Source organism: Hevea brasiliensis, chromosome 4 (assembly GCF_030052815.1).
Source record: "Hevea brasiliensis isolate MT/VB/25A 57/8 chromosome 4, ASM3005281v1, whole genome shotgun sequence".
NCBI lineage: Eukaryota > Viridiplantae > Streptophyta > Magnoliopsida > Malpighiales > Euphorbiaceae > Hevea > Hevea brasiliensis.
This window is the reverse complement of record NC_079496.1, coordinates 14,340,196-14,355,266: the sequence shown is the minus strand read 5'-3', so window position 1 is coordinate 14,355,266 and position 15,071 is coordinate 14,340,196. Positions and strand designations below refer to the sequence as shown.

The following is a 15,071-nucleotide window of genomic DNA, read 5'->3' as shown; positions in this document are numbered from 1 at the left end:
CTTCAAAAGGAAGAAAAAGAAAAAAAAAAAAGGTTAAGTTTCAGAAGTTCTTGGTCGGCGGTGGGAATAAAGAAATGCAATGACTAGGTAAACAAGAGAATTGTTGATAAATTTTTTAAGCATTAATCTGTAAGCTTCAGTATTATTTAGTCATTGTCATTTGCGATAAGCATGGAATACAAGTACGATTTGTCCAAATTAGGGGTGTGTAGTTTCGATTTTGATTCTCTATTATTTTTATTTTTATTTAGTATGATTTTTAATTTTTTAATTTTTATTTAATTTGGTACCATTAGGATTTAGTTCTCAATTTTTAAAATATTTTATATAATTATTTTCTTAAAAAATTATATCTAAATTAAATATCATATAATATATATTTTAATTATTTTTAAATTATATAATTTTTAATTATAAAATATATATATAATTTAGAATTAAGTATATTATATAATATTTTTAAAAAAAATATATTATATAATATAATAATATAAGTATATCATATAATATATATTTTAATTATTTATTAATTATATAATATTTAACTAAAAGATATAAATATAATTATAAATTATCATATATATAATATAATAGTATATTTATAATTAAAGATTATAAAATAATATAATGCATTTATAACTAAAATTATTTAGAAAATATAGAGAAATAAAATAAAATATTATATTATATTTAGTTTATATATATATTAAAAGTATATAATACATCTAAAAGAAAAAAAAAATATGTATAAATTTAATTTTTAGCTCAATTTCAATATCATTCTGATTTGATTATAATTCAAGAATCAGAACAAAATTAAAATATTAAAATAACTTCATTTTAGTAGATTCTTATTTATTAGGTATGATTTTTGGATTTGATTCGTGTCCCCTAAAAACCGTGCAGCAAGACTGCTTGAGCAGGAGTAAGAAAGGAGGGGAGGAGGGATCTCTTTCTAGCATTTTCTCGGGCAAAAGTGCAAGCAAGAACATGGAACAAAGGATTCTAGCATAACAAAAAGACTCTGCAAACTCTGATCCTAGTAACTGGGTTTCTTACACTGCTGAAATGGGCAAAATATATCGATCTATGCAATTCATTATCACCGCTAACCTCAAAAAATATTTCATTTGAGTGGTACTGCTTACTTTTTGGATTGGATCATAATTCAAGTCTATAAAAAACATATCCAAATTTCAAGTTACAGCAAGTAATTTTTGTGTTCATCATAAAGAATCTTCTTTTCCAGTTATTGATCTTGCAACTTGATCTTTATTTAAAAGAGAGAGAGAGCGAGAGATAATTATAGGTTAACAATGTTTACTCAGTAGACTAATATGAAGAAACTAAACAAGAAAATGAGTTTGGCTGTGCATCATAGGACAGATTTTCCAAAGCTTCGTGTCCCGTATGACTATGATTCCTCCATAGACGAGGTAATGGAAACTTTCTTCGCAGTTACGCAGTTTGTTTCATTGGAAGTTCGATAATGGCTATGTTCAATGTGACATGAGAAATCTTCAAATTTTGGAGTGGCAGTTCCGTCTGGCTGTCTTTTGCATATTTTTAAAGTGAGTTATCTATTAATACTATACATTCTCAGTTGACGCATTCAAAGTGATTGTTCATTACAGACTCTCTCTAATCTACACATGTCACCAACCTGAATAATGGGATCAATATTCTGATGGCCTCACCTAAGAGAAACTCACTTATTCACAGATACCTGATTCATCGTGAGTACAAGAGATAATATGTATGGTGGGAACCACATGTAAAATGAGTGTGGCTCACATATTTCTAAACATTTTGCCTTTGATGGCATCCCCTGCCAAAGGATAAAAACAACAACAAAAATGGTAGGCCAAATAGAAACCTATTCTAAGAGAAAACATAGAATGATTCTACTGAGACAGCATACCTCAGAATCATCATATCAAGGTCGTTATCAATGGTTTCTAATTTATTAGTTTTAATATCTAAGCATATCTTCAGCTAGAAGGCCAAAGAATAATTCTAAGCAAGTATTTTAACCTGTATATGGACAAAATAAATAGAAGACAAAAGAACAATGTGAAGGGTGGCAACTGGACTGTCTAGTTAGAGTAATAGATTCCTATCTTCATTCCTTAGCCAGAAAAGGAATCTGTGCCGGCAAATTTTGTAAAGTACAACTAGCTACATGTATTTGGCATTGGCATTGGAGGCATGAGATAAGGACAATGTAAGAAAAAGAGAGAGATAGAGGCCTGCAATTAATTAAACTGTTACTTATAGTACTTAATGATACATATATAAAGCAATCCAGTTTCGAATTATGAATTGATGAACTTAATTAGACCTTAGAAAAACTTCATTAATCTCCTATTCATAGACAATGGGGGGCAAAGATAGCATGTTTCGGTACGCCGATGGAACAGACAAGTTGTTGATGTTACTTGGGGCTTTGGGCAGCATTGGAGATGGATTGCAGTATCCTCTCACAATGTATGTTCTCAGCCATGTGATCAATGAATATGGAAATCCTAATAGCTCTTTGTCTAATGATACAGTAAACGGGGTGAGCCTATAAATTCCTCTTGATAATCCTGTTATGAACTCCTTTTGCCTTCCTTTGCTTATTTTGGTTTATTAAACAAGTTGTATTACTGCGCACACACAAACTACTACAGGAAGTAGAAACTGATGAAAAATAAATAGTAACAGGAAAAGACCATTTACATTTTACCAAACTCCTGTCTTCTCTTTGTTTTTACTATTCTTTTTCCTAACAAATTCTTGTCTTCTCCTTGTTATTCCAATTTTTTTTTTGTTATGTTGGTGGTGGAACTGAAAGAATTAACTATGCGTTTTGAGGCCTGCACTCTTTCTGCAACAATTAAAATTGCTTGAAAAATGTCTATATGCAACATTTCATTTATTTCTTACATTCATTTTTCATAATATCACGAACTTTCTTAACTTAATTTCTGTTAATTCCTCTTGCTAGTATTCACTCAAGCTGCTGTATGTTGCAATTTTTGTTGGACTTTCTGCTTTTGTTGGTAAGTTCAATCATAGTCTTTAACAAACTACTTTCAAGAATAAGTGCTAATCAGGAGATAAACAGGAAGATTACCATGTTCTGTGGTTTATTTTGGTGAAATTACTTTTGCAGAGGGAATGTGTTGGACAAGAACTGCTGAGAGACAGACTTCTCGAATGAGAACAGAATACCTGAAATCTGTCCTTAGACAAGAAGTTGGTTTCTTTGACACCCAAGAAGCAGGCTCTTCCACAACCTACCAAGTTGTCTCAACTATCTCCAATGATGCCAATGCGATTCAAGTTGCAATATGCGAAAAGGTTTAACCTTCAATGAAAGTACTTTACAGAACCTTAACATAAAAAGCCTATTTGTATGAGATAAATAACCTATGCTGACAAACATGACAGGAGAAAAAGTTCGACTTCCAACCAAATCAACATGGTTACATATTTTTAACTTATAAATTAATATTATTTTGCACAAAATATCCTAGGATGCGCATTGTTCTGATTCATGAATCTCTACAATAATGAAGATTGACATATATGATAGATAAACCTGAAAGAGGATTGATCCTATGTCCCTAAGTCAATAGATAGTCCATTTTCTTCAATGTGTTAATGAGTTATGTTGGCATCTATCTGGTGTTTACAGAAAGATAAAACTATTAGGTACACAAGTCAGGTGGAAAATTGACAAAATGATTGGTTAGGGGAGGATCATCACACTTCTAAATCTTGCATAGATTGAATGCATAGTAATTTTGTAGTAAACTATCATATAAATGCAAGAAGAAATCTAAATAAAACAAATTTCCTCCTCTTTACTAAAAATGGGTCATTTCTTGATTGTAGATACCCGACTGCCTCACATATATGTCGACCTTTGTCTTCTGCCTTGTCTTTTCCTTCATATTATCATGGAAGCTTGCACTGGCTGCTCTTCCTTTATCAATGATGTTCATTGTTCCGGGACTTGTATTTGGGAAGCTCATGATGGATGTTACAATGAAGATGATTGAATGTTATGGGGTTGCTGGTGGGATTGTAGAACAAGCAGTTTCTTCTATAAGAACTGTATATGCATATGTGGCAGAGCATGAGACACTAGAAAGGTTCAGCCGTGCACTTCAAAGAACACTGCAACTAGGAATAAAGCAAGGTTTCGCAAAAGGCTTGATGATGGGAAGCATGGGAATCATTTATGTAGGTTGGGCTTTTCAGGCTTGGGTTGGCACTTACTTGGTAACTAGTAAAGGGGAAAAGGGTGGCTCCATCTTTGTAGCTGGAATCAATGTGATCATGGGAGGATTGTGAGTAACCTGTTCTTGTTAACTGGTCTTTGTGGTAGGCTTTATTAATATGATTTCAACTTCAGAACTCATAGTTTCAATTTTGTATTTGCAGGAGCATTTTGGGTGCACTACCAAATCTAACTTCTATCACAGAGGCAACAGTTGCTTCTACTCGTATTTTCGAAATGATTGATCGAACTCCTAGTATAGACTCAGAAGAAAAGAAGGGAAAGGCTTTGTCATATGTGAGAGGAGAGATTGAATTTAAGGACATCTATTTTACTTACCCATCAAGACCTGATACACCAATCTTACAGGGCTTGAATCTTAAAGTTCCAGCTGGTAAGACAGTTGGTCTTGTAGGCAGCAGTGGCTCTGGAAAGTCTACAATTATTTCATTGCTTCAGAGATTTTATGACCCTATTGAAGGAGAAGTGCTCCTGGATGGGTACAAAATAAGAAGACTTCAGTTGAAATGGTTGAGATCCCAAATGGGTCTAGTTAATCAGGAACCAGTACTCTTTGCAACATCTATAAAGGAGAATATACTATTTGGGAAGGAAGGAGCTTCAATGGATGATGTGATAAATGCTGCCAAGGCAGCAAATGCTCATGAGTTCATTGTTAAGTTACCAGATGGATATGAAACTCAAGTAAGCTAGCTTTTTTACTCTTATCTCAATTCAAAATTTTGTTTTCTAGACTTATATTCATGAATTTGATTCAAAAGAACTTAGATATACATGGTCATGCAAAGGAATTTCAAGATCAAATCATAAATATTTCATCCTTAAGTAACATTGATAAAGGCGATTCTATGGTTAAAAAAATTCTGCAAGTTATAACTGCTGTATAGTAAAGCAAAGCATGTGAGCCAGAAGTTCATAATATGATATGCTTTAAAACACAAACTTCATGATTAACAACATGAGCTTGGTTCATTTCCAGGTTGGCCAGTATGGATTCCAACTATCTGGTGGGCAAAAGCAGCGAATCGCCATAGCAAAGGCTCTAATTAGGAACCCCAAAATCCTGCTGCTTGATGAGGCAACTAGTGCACTTGATATGCAATCTGAAAGATTAGTGCAAGAGGCAATTGATCAGGCATCAAGAGGAAGGACAACAATTACCGTTGCTCACCGCCTTTCCACAATTAGAACAGCAAAATTGATTGTGGTTCTTCAAGCAGGAAGAGTAGTCGAATCAGGCTCTCATGAAGAGCTAATGAATATAAATGATGGACAGGGCGGGGAATACTACCGGATGGTGCAGTTGCAGCAGATGGCAGCAGGAAATGAATCTCCTAGTGATTTTAGTCCTCACAACAATGGGAGAAACTTCCATAAGATGATTGTTGCACCAAGTCCAATCAGTGTGAGAGCAAGTATTCAAAACACTCCAGTGTTATACCCTTTCAGCCCTGCATTATCCTTGGGCACCCCCTATTCCTATTCAGCCGCATATGATCCTGATGATGACAGCGTTGAAGATGACTTAAAGCGACTGAATTATCCTGCTCCCTCTCAGTGGCAACTGCTGAAAATGAATGCACTTGAATGGGGTAGGGCCTTGATTGGATGCTTGGCTGCGATAGGCTCTGGGGCAGTTCAACCCATAAATGCTTACTGTGTGGGTTCGCTTATAGCAAATTACTTCCGTACGGACAAATCTGATATCAAGCACAAGAATAGAATCTTGTCCCTTGTTTTCTTAGGCATTGGAGCTCTCAACTTCACTTCCAGCCTCCTACAACACTACAGCTTTGCAGTTATGGGCGAAAAACTGACAAAAAGAGTACGGGAGAAACTGCTTGCAAAGCTGATGACTTTTGAGATAGGATGGTTTGATGATGATGAGAATACAAGTGCAGCAATTTGTGCCAGGTTTGCCACTGAAGCTAGTATGGTTCGGTCCCTTGTTGGAGACCGAATGTCATTGCTGGTTCAAGCATTCTTTGGGTCTCTTTTTGCTTATGCACTAGCACTTTTTCTCTCATGGAGGCTAGCCCTTGTGATGATTGCAGTGCAACCATTAGTTGTTGGGAGCTATTATTTAAGGAGTGTGTTGATGAAAAGTATGGCTGGGAAGGCACAAAAAGCACAAAAAGAAGGAAGCCAACTTGCCAGTGAGGCTGTGATTAACCACAGAACAATAACTGCATTCTCTTCTCAGAAGAGAATGTTGGGGCTCTTCAAAGACACCTTGAGAGGTCCTAAAGAGGAGAGTGTTAAACATTCTTGGCTCTCAGGTTTTGGCCTCTTTAGTGCTCAATTTTTCACCACAGCTGCTACTGCATTAGCTTACTGGTATGGTGGAAGACTCTTGACAGAAGGGTTAATATCCCCAGAGCACCTTTTCCAAGCATTTTTGATACTGCTTTTCACTGCCTATGTCATTGCAGAAGCTGGAAGTATGACTAATGATTTATCTAAAGGAGGCAATGCCATTCGATCAGTGTTTGCAATCTTAGACAGGAAAAGTGAGATTGATCCAAATAACTCATGGGGATTAGACATTAAAAAGGAGATAAAGGGTCGTGTAGATTTCAAAAATGTTTTCTTCGCATATCCAACAAGACCTGATCAGATGATCTTCTGTGGCCTGAACCTTAAAATTGATGCAGGAAAGACACTGGCACTAGTAGGGCCAAGTGGTTCCGGAAAATCTACTATCATTGCCCTTATAGAGAGATTCTATGATCCATTGAAAGGATCAATTTTAATCGATGGACAGGACATAAAGAACTACAATTTGAAGATGCTTAGATCTCATATTGCATTAGTCAGCCAGGAACCAACCCTGTTTGCTGGAACTATCAAGGAAAACATCACTTATGGTAAAGAGGATGTCCGAGAATCTGAAATAAGGACGGCTGCAGTTCTTGCAAATGCACATGAATTTATCAGGTAAGACAAACACATTAGCCTCAATACTGAAGGGGGAAAAACCTGCTTAGCTTTGTTTATGTAGTAGAGTCAATTCAGGTCTCAAAGCAATTGACCTTAGAATGTTTAATGACCTCCATGGAAGCAAATGTAAGCTATTCACCTCGTCTGATCATTTATTTGTACTTTTTTGCAGTGGAATGAAAGATGGATACGACACATACTGTGGAGAAAGAGGAGCTCAGCTATCAGGAGGTCAAAAACAAAGGATAGCACTCGCTCGTGCCATCATCAAGAACCCCTCAATCCTTCTGTTAGATGAAGCTACTAGTGCACTCGACAGTGTCTCAGCAAGCCTAGTTCAAGAGGCACTTGAGAAGATGATGGTTGGCAGAACATGCATAGTTGTTGCCCACAGGCTATCAACTATACAGAAATCCAACAACATTGCAGTTGTCAAAAATGGTAAGATTGTAGAGGAGGGCTCGCATAACGAACTTATCTCATTAGGTCGCGGTGGAGTATACTATTCTCTGATAAAAGGGCAAGGCAGCAGCTCCCCATATCGCTGAATCAGAATGTTTGTGAATGAGAATCAATGATGCCACAAACACTATCTACCCTATAAGTTTGGGCCCTAGCTTTTGTAGATTCAAGTTTGGCTTTTACCTGAAGAACAATAAACTGCTTGAGCTTGGTGAACTCATGACACGGGTCTTGGTCGTGGTTTACTTGAAAGTTTAGTGGATGGTGTTTATGAAGGCTCAGATTGTCAATTTGGTATTCATGTTTTGTGTATATCTACAAAACTTATAGACAGTTGAAAACACTGAATTACATTGGGATTTAGATCACCATAAGAAAATGAAATATCCTGCTTTGCTGTCTTGCATTCCTCAATGAAAAATCCATACATCCTTTGATCCTCAACTTCACTCCATATGGAGCCTTGACAATCCTCCACATCTTTATCCTTCCATACTCCACTGCATCCACCAATTTCCTTAATAGGATATTCAGCCAAAGCCCCCCATCCCAGCATTGACTTGAAAGGAATTACAGAAAAGAAAATTCAATGAAGTTTAATAAATTGCAACTCATGAAGTTCATAAATGGCATTGTAACTGTCTGAAGTTCAAAATAAAATTTGAAATCATTTCTAACAGTCGGAAAGTATAGTATGTTCTTTATTCAATTAAATCCAATACCTTTAATCCCGTGACCTATAGATCCATTTCAACCCACCAAAATTCCAATAATTCCTACAAACCCACCATAGCCAGTCAAAGCTTCATTTATCCACCAAAACTACCAAATACTGAAACTCCACAGTCCTGGAAACCTCAAATCAATAATACCACTAATTCCACAATACCTATCATCTCTCAACCTACCACTAATAACTCTTCAATCAACCAAAATTCAATTAAATCCAACCCTCCAAACCAACAACAACCTGAAAAAAGAACCTTCAAACCTTGCTCTAGATGTGGTGAGAAGTATTTACTTGATCACACTTGTAAACCAAAGGCAGCCATGGCAATTCAAGTAGAGAAGCATGAAGAGGAACCAGTTGAGGAGGGATGTTTTGAAATGGGAAATGAGTTCAATTTGGGGAACAAAATGGAAGAAATGACACTTTCAGTACATGCAATGAAGGGAAGTCAGGGAGTTGATACTATTAAGGTGTTGCGAACTTTCAAGAATAGGCGATTAGTCATTCTTGTTGACAGCGGTAGTACTAATAGTTTCCTTGATAAGGGAGTTGCTGAAAAGTTAAAATTGCCTTTAGTAGAGGCACCCACTACTTCTATTTTGGTAGCTGATGGTAGAAGGATTTCTAGTTCCTTAATTTGTCATGGATTCACATGGAAAATTCAGAATAACAAATTTTCCTTTGACATGAGAATATTGGACCTTGGAGGCTTTGACATTATCTTAGGAGTGGATTGGATAAAAAGCTTCAACCCTATTCTCTTTGATTTTGAAGCTGCAAAGATTTCTTTTAAGAATGATGGGCAGTTAATTACCCTTTATGGGAAAGAAACATTTGCTGAAGAAATTCCATTATTGTCTTGCAGCTCCTATTCTCAATTAATGCACAAGCAAGGTGCAGATTTTACTACACCAGTATTTTGCATTCAGTTTTCAACTTTTGATTCAGTTGAGAATCATTGTATGACTGCAACATCGGGTGTATCTCCTTCCTTATCTTCTTTACAATTACTGTTGCAAAAGTATAGCAGTATATTTGAAGAACCTAAGGAATTACCACCATTTTGGACTCACAATCATGCAATTCCTTTAGTACCTGGTTCTCAACCAGTAAATGTGAGACCATATCGGTATCCACACTATCAAAAGGCTGAGATAGAAAGGCTGGTGACTGAGATGCTTGATTCCTCTATAATTCAGCCTAGTAAGAGTCCCTTTGCATCACCTGTGTTGTTCATGAAAAAGAAAGATGACTCATGGAGATTTTGTATAGATTATAGGAAGCTCAATGACCTGACTGTCAAGAACAAGTTTCCTATTCCCATCATTGATAATTTGTTGGATGAGTTGCATGATGCAAAGTATTTTTCGAATGTTGACCTTAGAGCAGGGTATCATCAAATCAGAATGGAATCTGTTGACATACATAAGACTGCATTTAGAACTCACCATGGCCATTTTGAGTTTAAGGTCATGCCTTTTGGCTTAACCAATGCCCCAGCCACTTTCCAAGCACTAATGAATCATATCTTCCAGCCTTATTTAAGAAGATTTGTGCTCGTATTTTTTAATGACATTTTGATCTACAGCAGCACTATAGAGGAACATCTTGCTCATTTGGAAGAAGTCTTTAAAATGCTTCAAAAGCAGCACCTGTATGCTAAGCTTTCTAAATGCTCTTTTGGGCAGGCTTCTATTGATTATTTGGGCCACATAATTTCTGCTGAGGGAGTTTTCACTGATCCAGCAAAAATTTAATCCATGGTTTCATGGCCTACTCCTAAAAATGTGAAGGAATTAAGGAGCTTTCTTGGTCTTACAGGATATTACAGGAAATTTGTAAGGCATTATGGGCTAATTAGCAAACCTCTTACTGATTTCTTTGAAGAAGGATGGGTTTGTTTGGACTAATGCAAGTCAGCAGGCCTTTGAGCAACTTAAGGAAGCTATGGCTTCTGCCCCTGTTTTGGGTTTGCCAGATTTCTCCCAACCCTTTGTGGTTGAAACAGATGCAAGTGAAAAGGGCATGGGAGCTGTCTTACAGCAAGGGGGTCATCCTATAGCTTATATTTCTAAACCTTTTGGGCCAAGAACTCAAGCACTTTCAATTTATGAGAAAGAATTGTTGGCTATTACCTTTGCTGTCTCTAAATGGAGACATTATCTAGAGCAAGGTACTTTTTTTATCAAAACTGATCATGAGAGCATCAAATTTTTATCGGAACAAAGGTTGCACACTAACCTTCAGCAAAGAGGGATTTCAAAGTTACTTGGCCTTGACTATAAAATTTTGTATAGAAAGGGAGTTGAGAATAAGGTTGCCGATGCATTGTCTAGAAGATCTTTTTCACAAGATGAGCAATTATATGTTGTGACTTCTAGTCCATTTCCTATTTGGATTACTTCTATAGTAGCTAGTTATGAGCAAGATGATCGAGCTAAAGAGTTAATTACTCAATTAGCAGTAGGGGACAGCAGTACCCTCTTTTCACTACAAGCAGGGTCTTTTATATTACAAGAACAGGATATATGTCGGAAGTTGAAGAAACATCCAGGGAGGCCATTCATCGTGACTCTCTTTTAGAAGGTAGAAATTGATCTCCATTTATCATTACTCTCCTTTAGGAGGCCATTCAGGGATTAATAACACCTGCCAGAAGTTGAAGAAACATTTTTATTGGCCTGTCATGCAATCTGATATTCTGCAGTGGGTGAGACAATGTGATCAGTGTGCTAGATGTAAAACAGAAACTTGTTCTATGCCAGGGTTGCTCCAACCTTTACCATTGCCATCCCAAGCTTGGCAACATCTCTCCATGGATTTTATTGAGCAATTACCTAAGTCAAATGGTAAAGACACCATCTTGGTAGTGGTTTGTAGATTTACCAAGTATGGCCATTTCCTTCCTCTAGCACATCCATTTTCAGCTTCATCAATTGCCAAACTCTTTTTGGACAACATTTATAAGCTCCATGGGGCACCTGTTTCTATTGTGTCTGACAGAGATAAGCTTTTTACAAGCTTATTTTGGAAATAATTCTTCAAATGCCTGGAAACCAACCTCTCCTTTAGTACAGCATACCACCCCCAAACTGATGGGCAGACAGAGAGGTTAAATTAGTGTTTGGAAGCTTATTTGAGGTGCATGACACATCTCAAGCCCACTTCTTGGAGTCAGTGGCTCTCCCTTGCTGAGTGGTGGTACAATACCAGCTATCATTCAGCCATAAAAATGACTCCATTTAAGGCTCTATATGGGTATTATCCACCTATTCTACCTGCTGTGCCGCTTGAGCAAGTTTCAGTTGGACAGTTGCAAGAATTTTTCTAGGAACGGCAGCAAATGACAGCTTTATTGAAGGCTAATTTGGAGATTGCAAGGAATGGAATGAAGCAACAGGTGGATAAGAAGAGGACTGAAAGAGAATTCCAGGTTGGAGATATGGTTTACTTGAAATTGCAACCCTATAGGTAATCTTCAGTGACTATCCGAAAATCACTGCAACTGTCAGCAAGGTTTTATGGGCCTTATAAAGTGCTTACAAGGGTTGGAGCTGTTGCTTATAAGTTGGATTTGCCACCCTCATCATCTATGCATCCTGTGTTTCATGTGTCCTTGCTTGAAAAGAAGGTAGGGGAAAATGTGGTGCCTATGATAGAGCTTCCAGTTTTTCAAGAAGATGTGGTAGAAGTTGTTCCAGAACAAGTGCTGAAATCTAGACTAATTTTCAGAAATAGTCAACAAGTGGATCAAGTTCTTATTAAATGGAAGCAATTGGCTGTTGAAGATGCCACTTGGGAAGACAAAGCTTTCCTCCTCAACCAATTTCCTGATTTTTCACATTCCTTGGGACAAGAATGTGCTAAAGAAGGGGGTATTGTTACATACAAAAGAACTAGGTTTAGAAAGAATAAGTCTAGTGTAGTTAAGTGAGCTGGCATGAAACAGCTGGCATGAGCTGTTAGGGATGCAGCTGGCATGAGTTGTTAGGGATGAGTTTTGGCGGGAACAGTTACTTGTAGCAGTTATTGTTGTATAAAAACAGTCATAACAGCCTAGTGCAATCAGAGAAGAATCATTACACAATAATAAACTTCTTCTTCCTTTCTTCTTATATTTTTCTATCTGTTCTACTCTCTTTCTTCTATAATTTCTTCGCTTTCTTCTTCTGTTCTATTCTATTTTAGGAAGAAACATTTGTTAGGGTTCAATAACCCTAACAGAAATCATAGAATATAATAACAAAACAAGAGTCATATCTAAATGTCTTCTCCATTACAAATAACAGGTAGTGGCCTCACATTGGGGTAAAAAATACAAGACAGACTATATGTTAAAAACCAGGCAATCAAAAGAGCTGAATGAATATTTGTCATGACCTTTAATTTCACATGAGAACATGACTATACCCAACCCGTCAAGCCTAATCTGTCAGCAACATTGTACATAACAAGTTTATCCCAAACAGGGCCAAAGAGTTCCTCCCCTCCAATGGCAAATGTCAAGGCCCACGAGCAAAGAAGAAATGTGAATACTGAGAATCCAGCCGCTGATCTCACAACATCTGCAAGAATTATATGATGATCATTTAAACCAATGATGATAACAGAGATAACCAAACTGGACTTCACCAGATTATATCAGACTAACAGGTAATTTAAACACCAAACAACCAAATTTACTTTAAATTCAACATTCAAGTATATCACCATGCATGCCAACAAACAGACCAATTGATTTACTTTTCAAACAGACCAGACTAGGACCATATGAACTGTAGAATGCTCATCCATATATGGGTTAAATAAGGAAACAGATGAGTGAGCAACACACTTGAGAGTGCCAGCTAAAGAAAAACAATAAAATCAACTATTAAAATTCAAAGTTTTGAGCTGCTTAAGTGGGATTCAGCAGCCAAAATCCTAAACTTTATGCATTCATTCGTCAAGAAGTTCATAATGGCATAAAAATACATTATCAGGCACTTGCTCTATTCATGGAATTGTACCTAATATCTAATATCCTTAATGATGTGAATAAAGAAGTAAAAGTTCCCAATTTCAACAAGCTCATATAATAGGACTAATTTCTTTTATAGGAAGACAGGGGAGGGGGCTGTGTCTGGAAAAATGTCATTGCCAATTAAGAACCATTGTTATAGACTTTCAAATGAGCAACAGCTACCATTTACCAGATAACTTACTCGTCCAAAACATAATTCCAGTGATAAGTGAGAACAAAGGTAAGCAATATTTCATAGTGAGGCCAGTTTTCCAAGCAAGACAGCAAATATTAATAAATTCAGTAAGTAATTGAGGCCTACAGAGGAGCAAAGTGCTTTAACTAATAGGACTTGATATCCACGTCTAGTGCATATTTGTGATATGTACCGGGAGAGACACTCAGTTGGGACTTGAAATCATCTTTTTCAGAAAGCAAAACTACAATAAAAGATTGTGTCAGGGCTCCAATTAAAGGTTATTATTTCTGACACAGTAAAATTGCTTGAAAGCTAGGTTCTTTTGATTGATGATAGACTACACCAAACGAAAGAAATACTGAACACAATGCTGATCTCATCTCAAGATATCATATTGTGGACAGTCCATTCAGTGAAGAGAAATAAATGAATCATTGGATAGTGTATTCAGCGAAGAGAAATAAATGAATCATTGGATCATTAAAATGCGCAGATTCATGAAAAATTTTACAGGAAATCTGGGGAAAAGTTAGAAAAATGTCGATCCACAAATAAATAGGAACCTTTGTATTACCCTCGATTGTTTTAGTATTATAAACTACCAAAAATTGCCAAACCCAAATCAAAGACCAACGGTCAAAAGTCACACTAAATCCCTAATGTTCTGGCTGATAAGAAAAACCAATTCAAGATACAAGAACAGAAACGTAATAGGAGAGAGAAATTACAGGGGCGAATGCGAGGGAAGGCGCGGGAGTGGCGGAGAACTGGCCAGAAGTAGAAGCAATTGACTGCCCATAGCCAAGGCAAGAGCGCAAATCCGAATTTGTAGAATCTGCGGGCATAGCTCAACGATTCATCCTCCGAGAGACCCAGTGGGCCATCTACAGTGGGCCACACCGGTGCTGATGATAAAATGGAATTGCTGGAGGAATTAGGGTTGCCAGTTGTGGTGGCAGGACCGGCGGCGCTGGTGGTGGTTGAATTAGTCTGCGACCCTTCCATTCAAATTCTCAGTTCTCGCTTCCCAAACTCTTCAAGCATGCAGGATTCTTTTAAACCCGGAAAATAGCGAACCCGACCACAATAAACCAACCCACTCAGCCCTTTTCTTTGTAAATCATAAGTTGGTTATATATAAGTATATAAATATATATATTATTATTTTAAAATTATAATTAAATAATAAAAATATTTTTTATATATTAATTATTTTTTATAAATAAACGAAACTATATATAAATTCATTTATTTTCAATTCAATTTTATTGTTAAATTTTTTTTAGATATATATATATATATATATATATATATATATATATATATTTACTCTTTGAGATTCGGTCATAATCAATTAATTTTGTTAATTATTTAATCCATCAGTTTATTTTTTTAATTAATTATTAAAAATAAGATATTTAACTTTAAAACAATAATACCCTACTAT

The 15,071-nt window shown here is 36.3% G+C and overlaps 2 protein-coding genes across 3 annotated transcripts; one reads left to right on the top strand and one right to left on the bottom strand.

Annotated features, from left to right (window-relative positions):
• Positions 1-906: 906 nt before the first annotated feature.
• LOC110632704 (ABC transporter B family member 15) lies at positions 907-8,092 on the top strand. 2 transcript variants are annotated; one of them, XM_021781023.2, is made up of 7 exons: positions 907-1,042; positions 2,990-3,044; positions 3,158-3,345; positions 3,883-4,340; positions 4,435-4,975; positions 5,271-7,228; positions 7,404-8,092. In XM_021781023.2, the coding sequence occupies exons 3-7, from the start codon at positions 3,163-3,165 to the stop codon at positions 7,777-7,779; spliced, it is 3,516 nt and encodes a 1,171-aa protein (XP_021636715.2). In that variant the 5' UTR covers positions 907-1,042; positions 2,990-3,044; positions 3,158-3,162; the 3' UTR covers positions 7,780-8,092. The 2 variants fall into 2 exon arrangements, with proteins under 2 accessions (XP_021636715.2, XP_058001363.1); XM_058145380.1 differs by lacking the exon at positions 907-1,042 and adding an exon at positions 2,254-2,560.
• A 4,588-nt stretch (positions 8,093-12,680) lies between these two features.
• Positions 12,681-14,744, bottom strand: LOC110632714 (probable gamma-secretase subunit PEN-2). Its single transcript, XM_021781039.2, has 2 exons — positions 14,353-14,744; positions 12,681-12,988 (listed from the first exon to the last, which is right to left on the bottom strand). The coding sequence occupies exons 1-2, from the start codon at positions 14,627-14,629 to the stop codon at positions 12,828-12,830; spliced, it is 438 nt and encodes a 145-aa protein (XP_021636731.1). The 5' UTR covers positions 14,630-14,744; the 3' UTR covers positions 12,681-12,827.
• Between the last annotated feature and the right edge of the window lie 327 nt (positions 14,745-15,071).

Coding starts and splice junctions, on each gene's coding strand:
- LOC110632704 (XM_058145380.1), top strand. CDS start 2,378: ATGGGGGGCAAAGATAGCATGTTTCGGTACGCCGATGGAACAGACAAG. Junction 2,561..2,989: donor CTAATGATACAGTAAACGGG/GTGAGCCTATAA, acceptor TCCTCTTGCTAG/TATTCACTCAAGCTGCTGTA. Junction 4,341..4,434: donor AATGTGATCATGGGAGGATT/GTGAGTAACCTG, acceptor TTGTATTTGCAG/GAGCATTTTGGGTGCACTAC.
- LOC110632714 (XM_021781039.2), bottom strand. CDS start 14,629: ATGGAAGGGTCGCAGACTAATTCAACCACCACCAGCGCCGCCGGTCCT. Junction 12,989..14,352: donor CTTCCCTCGCATTCGCCCCT/GTAATTTCTCTC, acceptor TAATTCTTGCAG/ATGTTGTGAGATCAGCGGCT.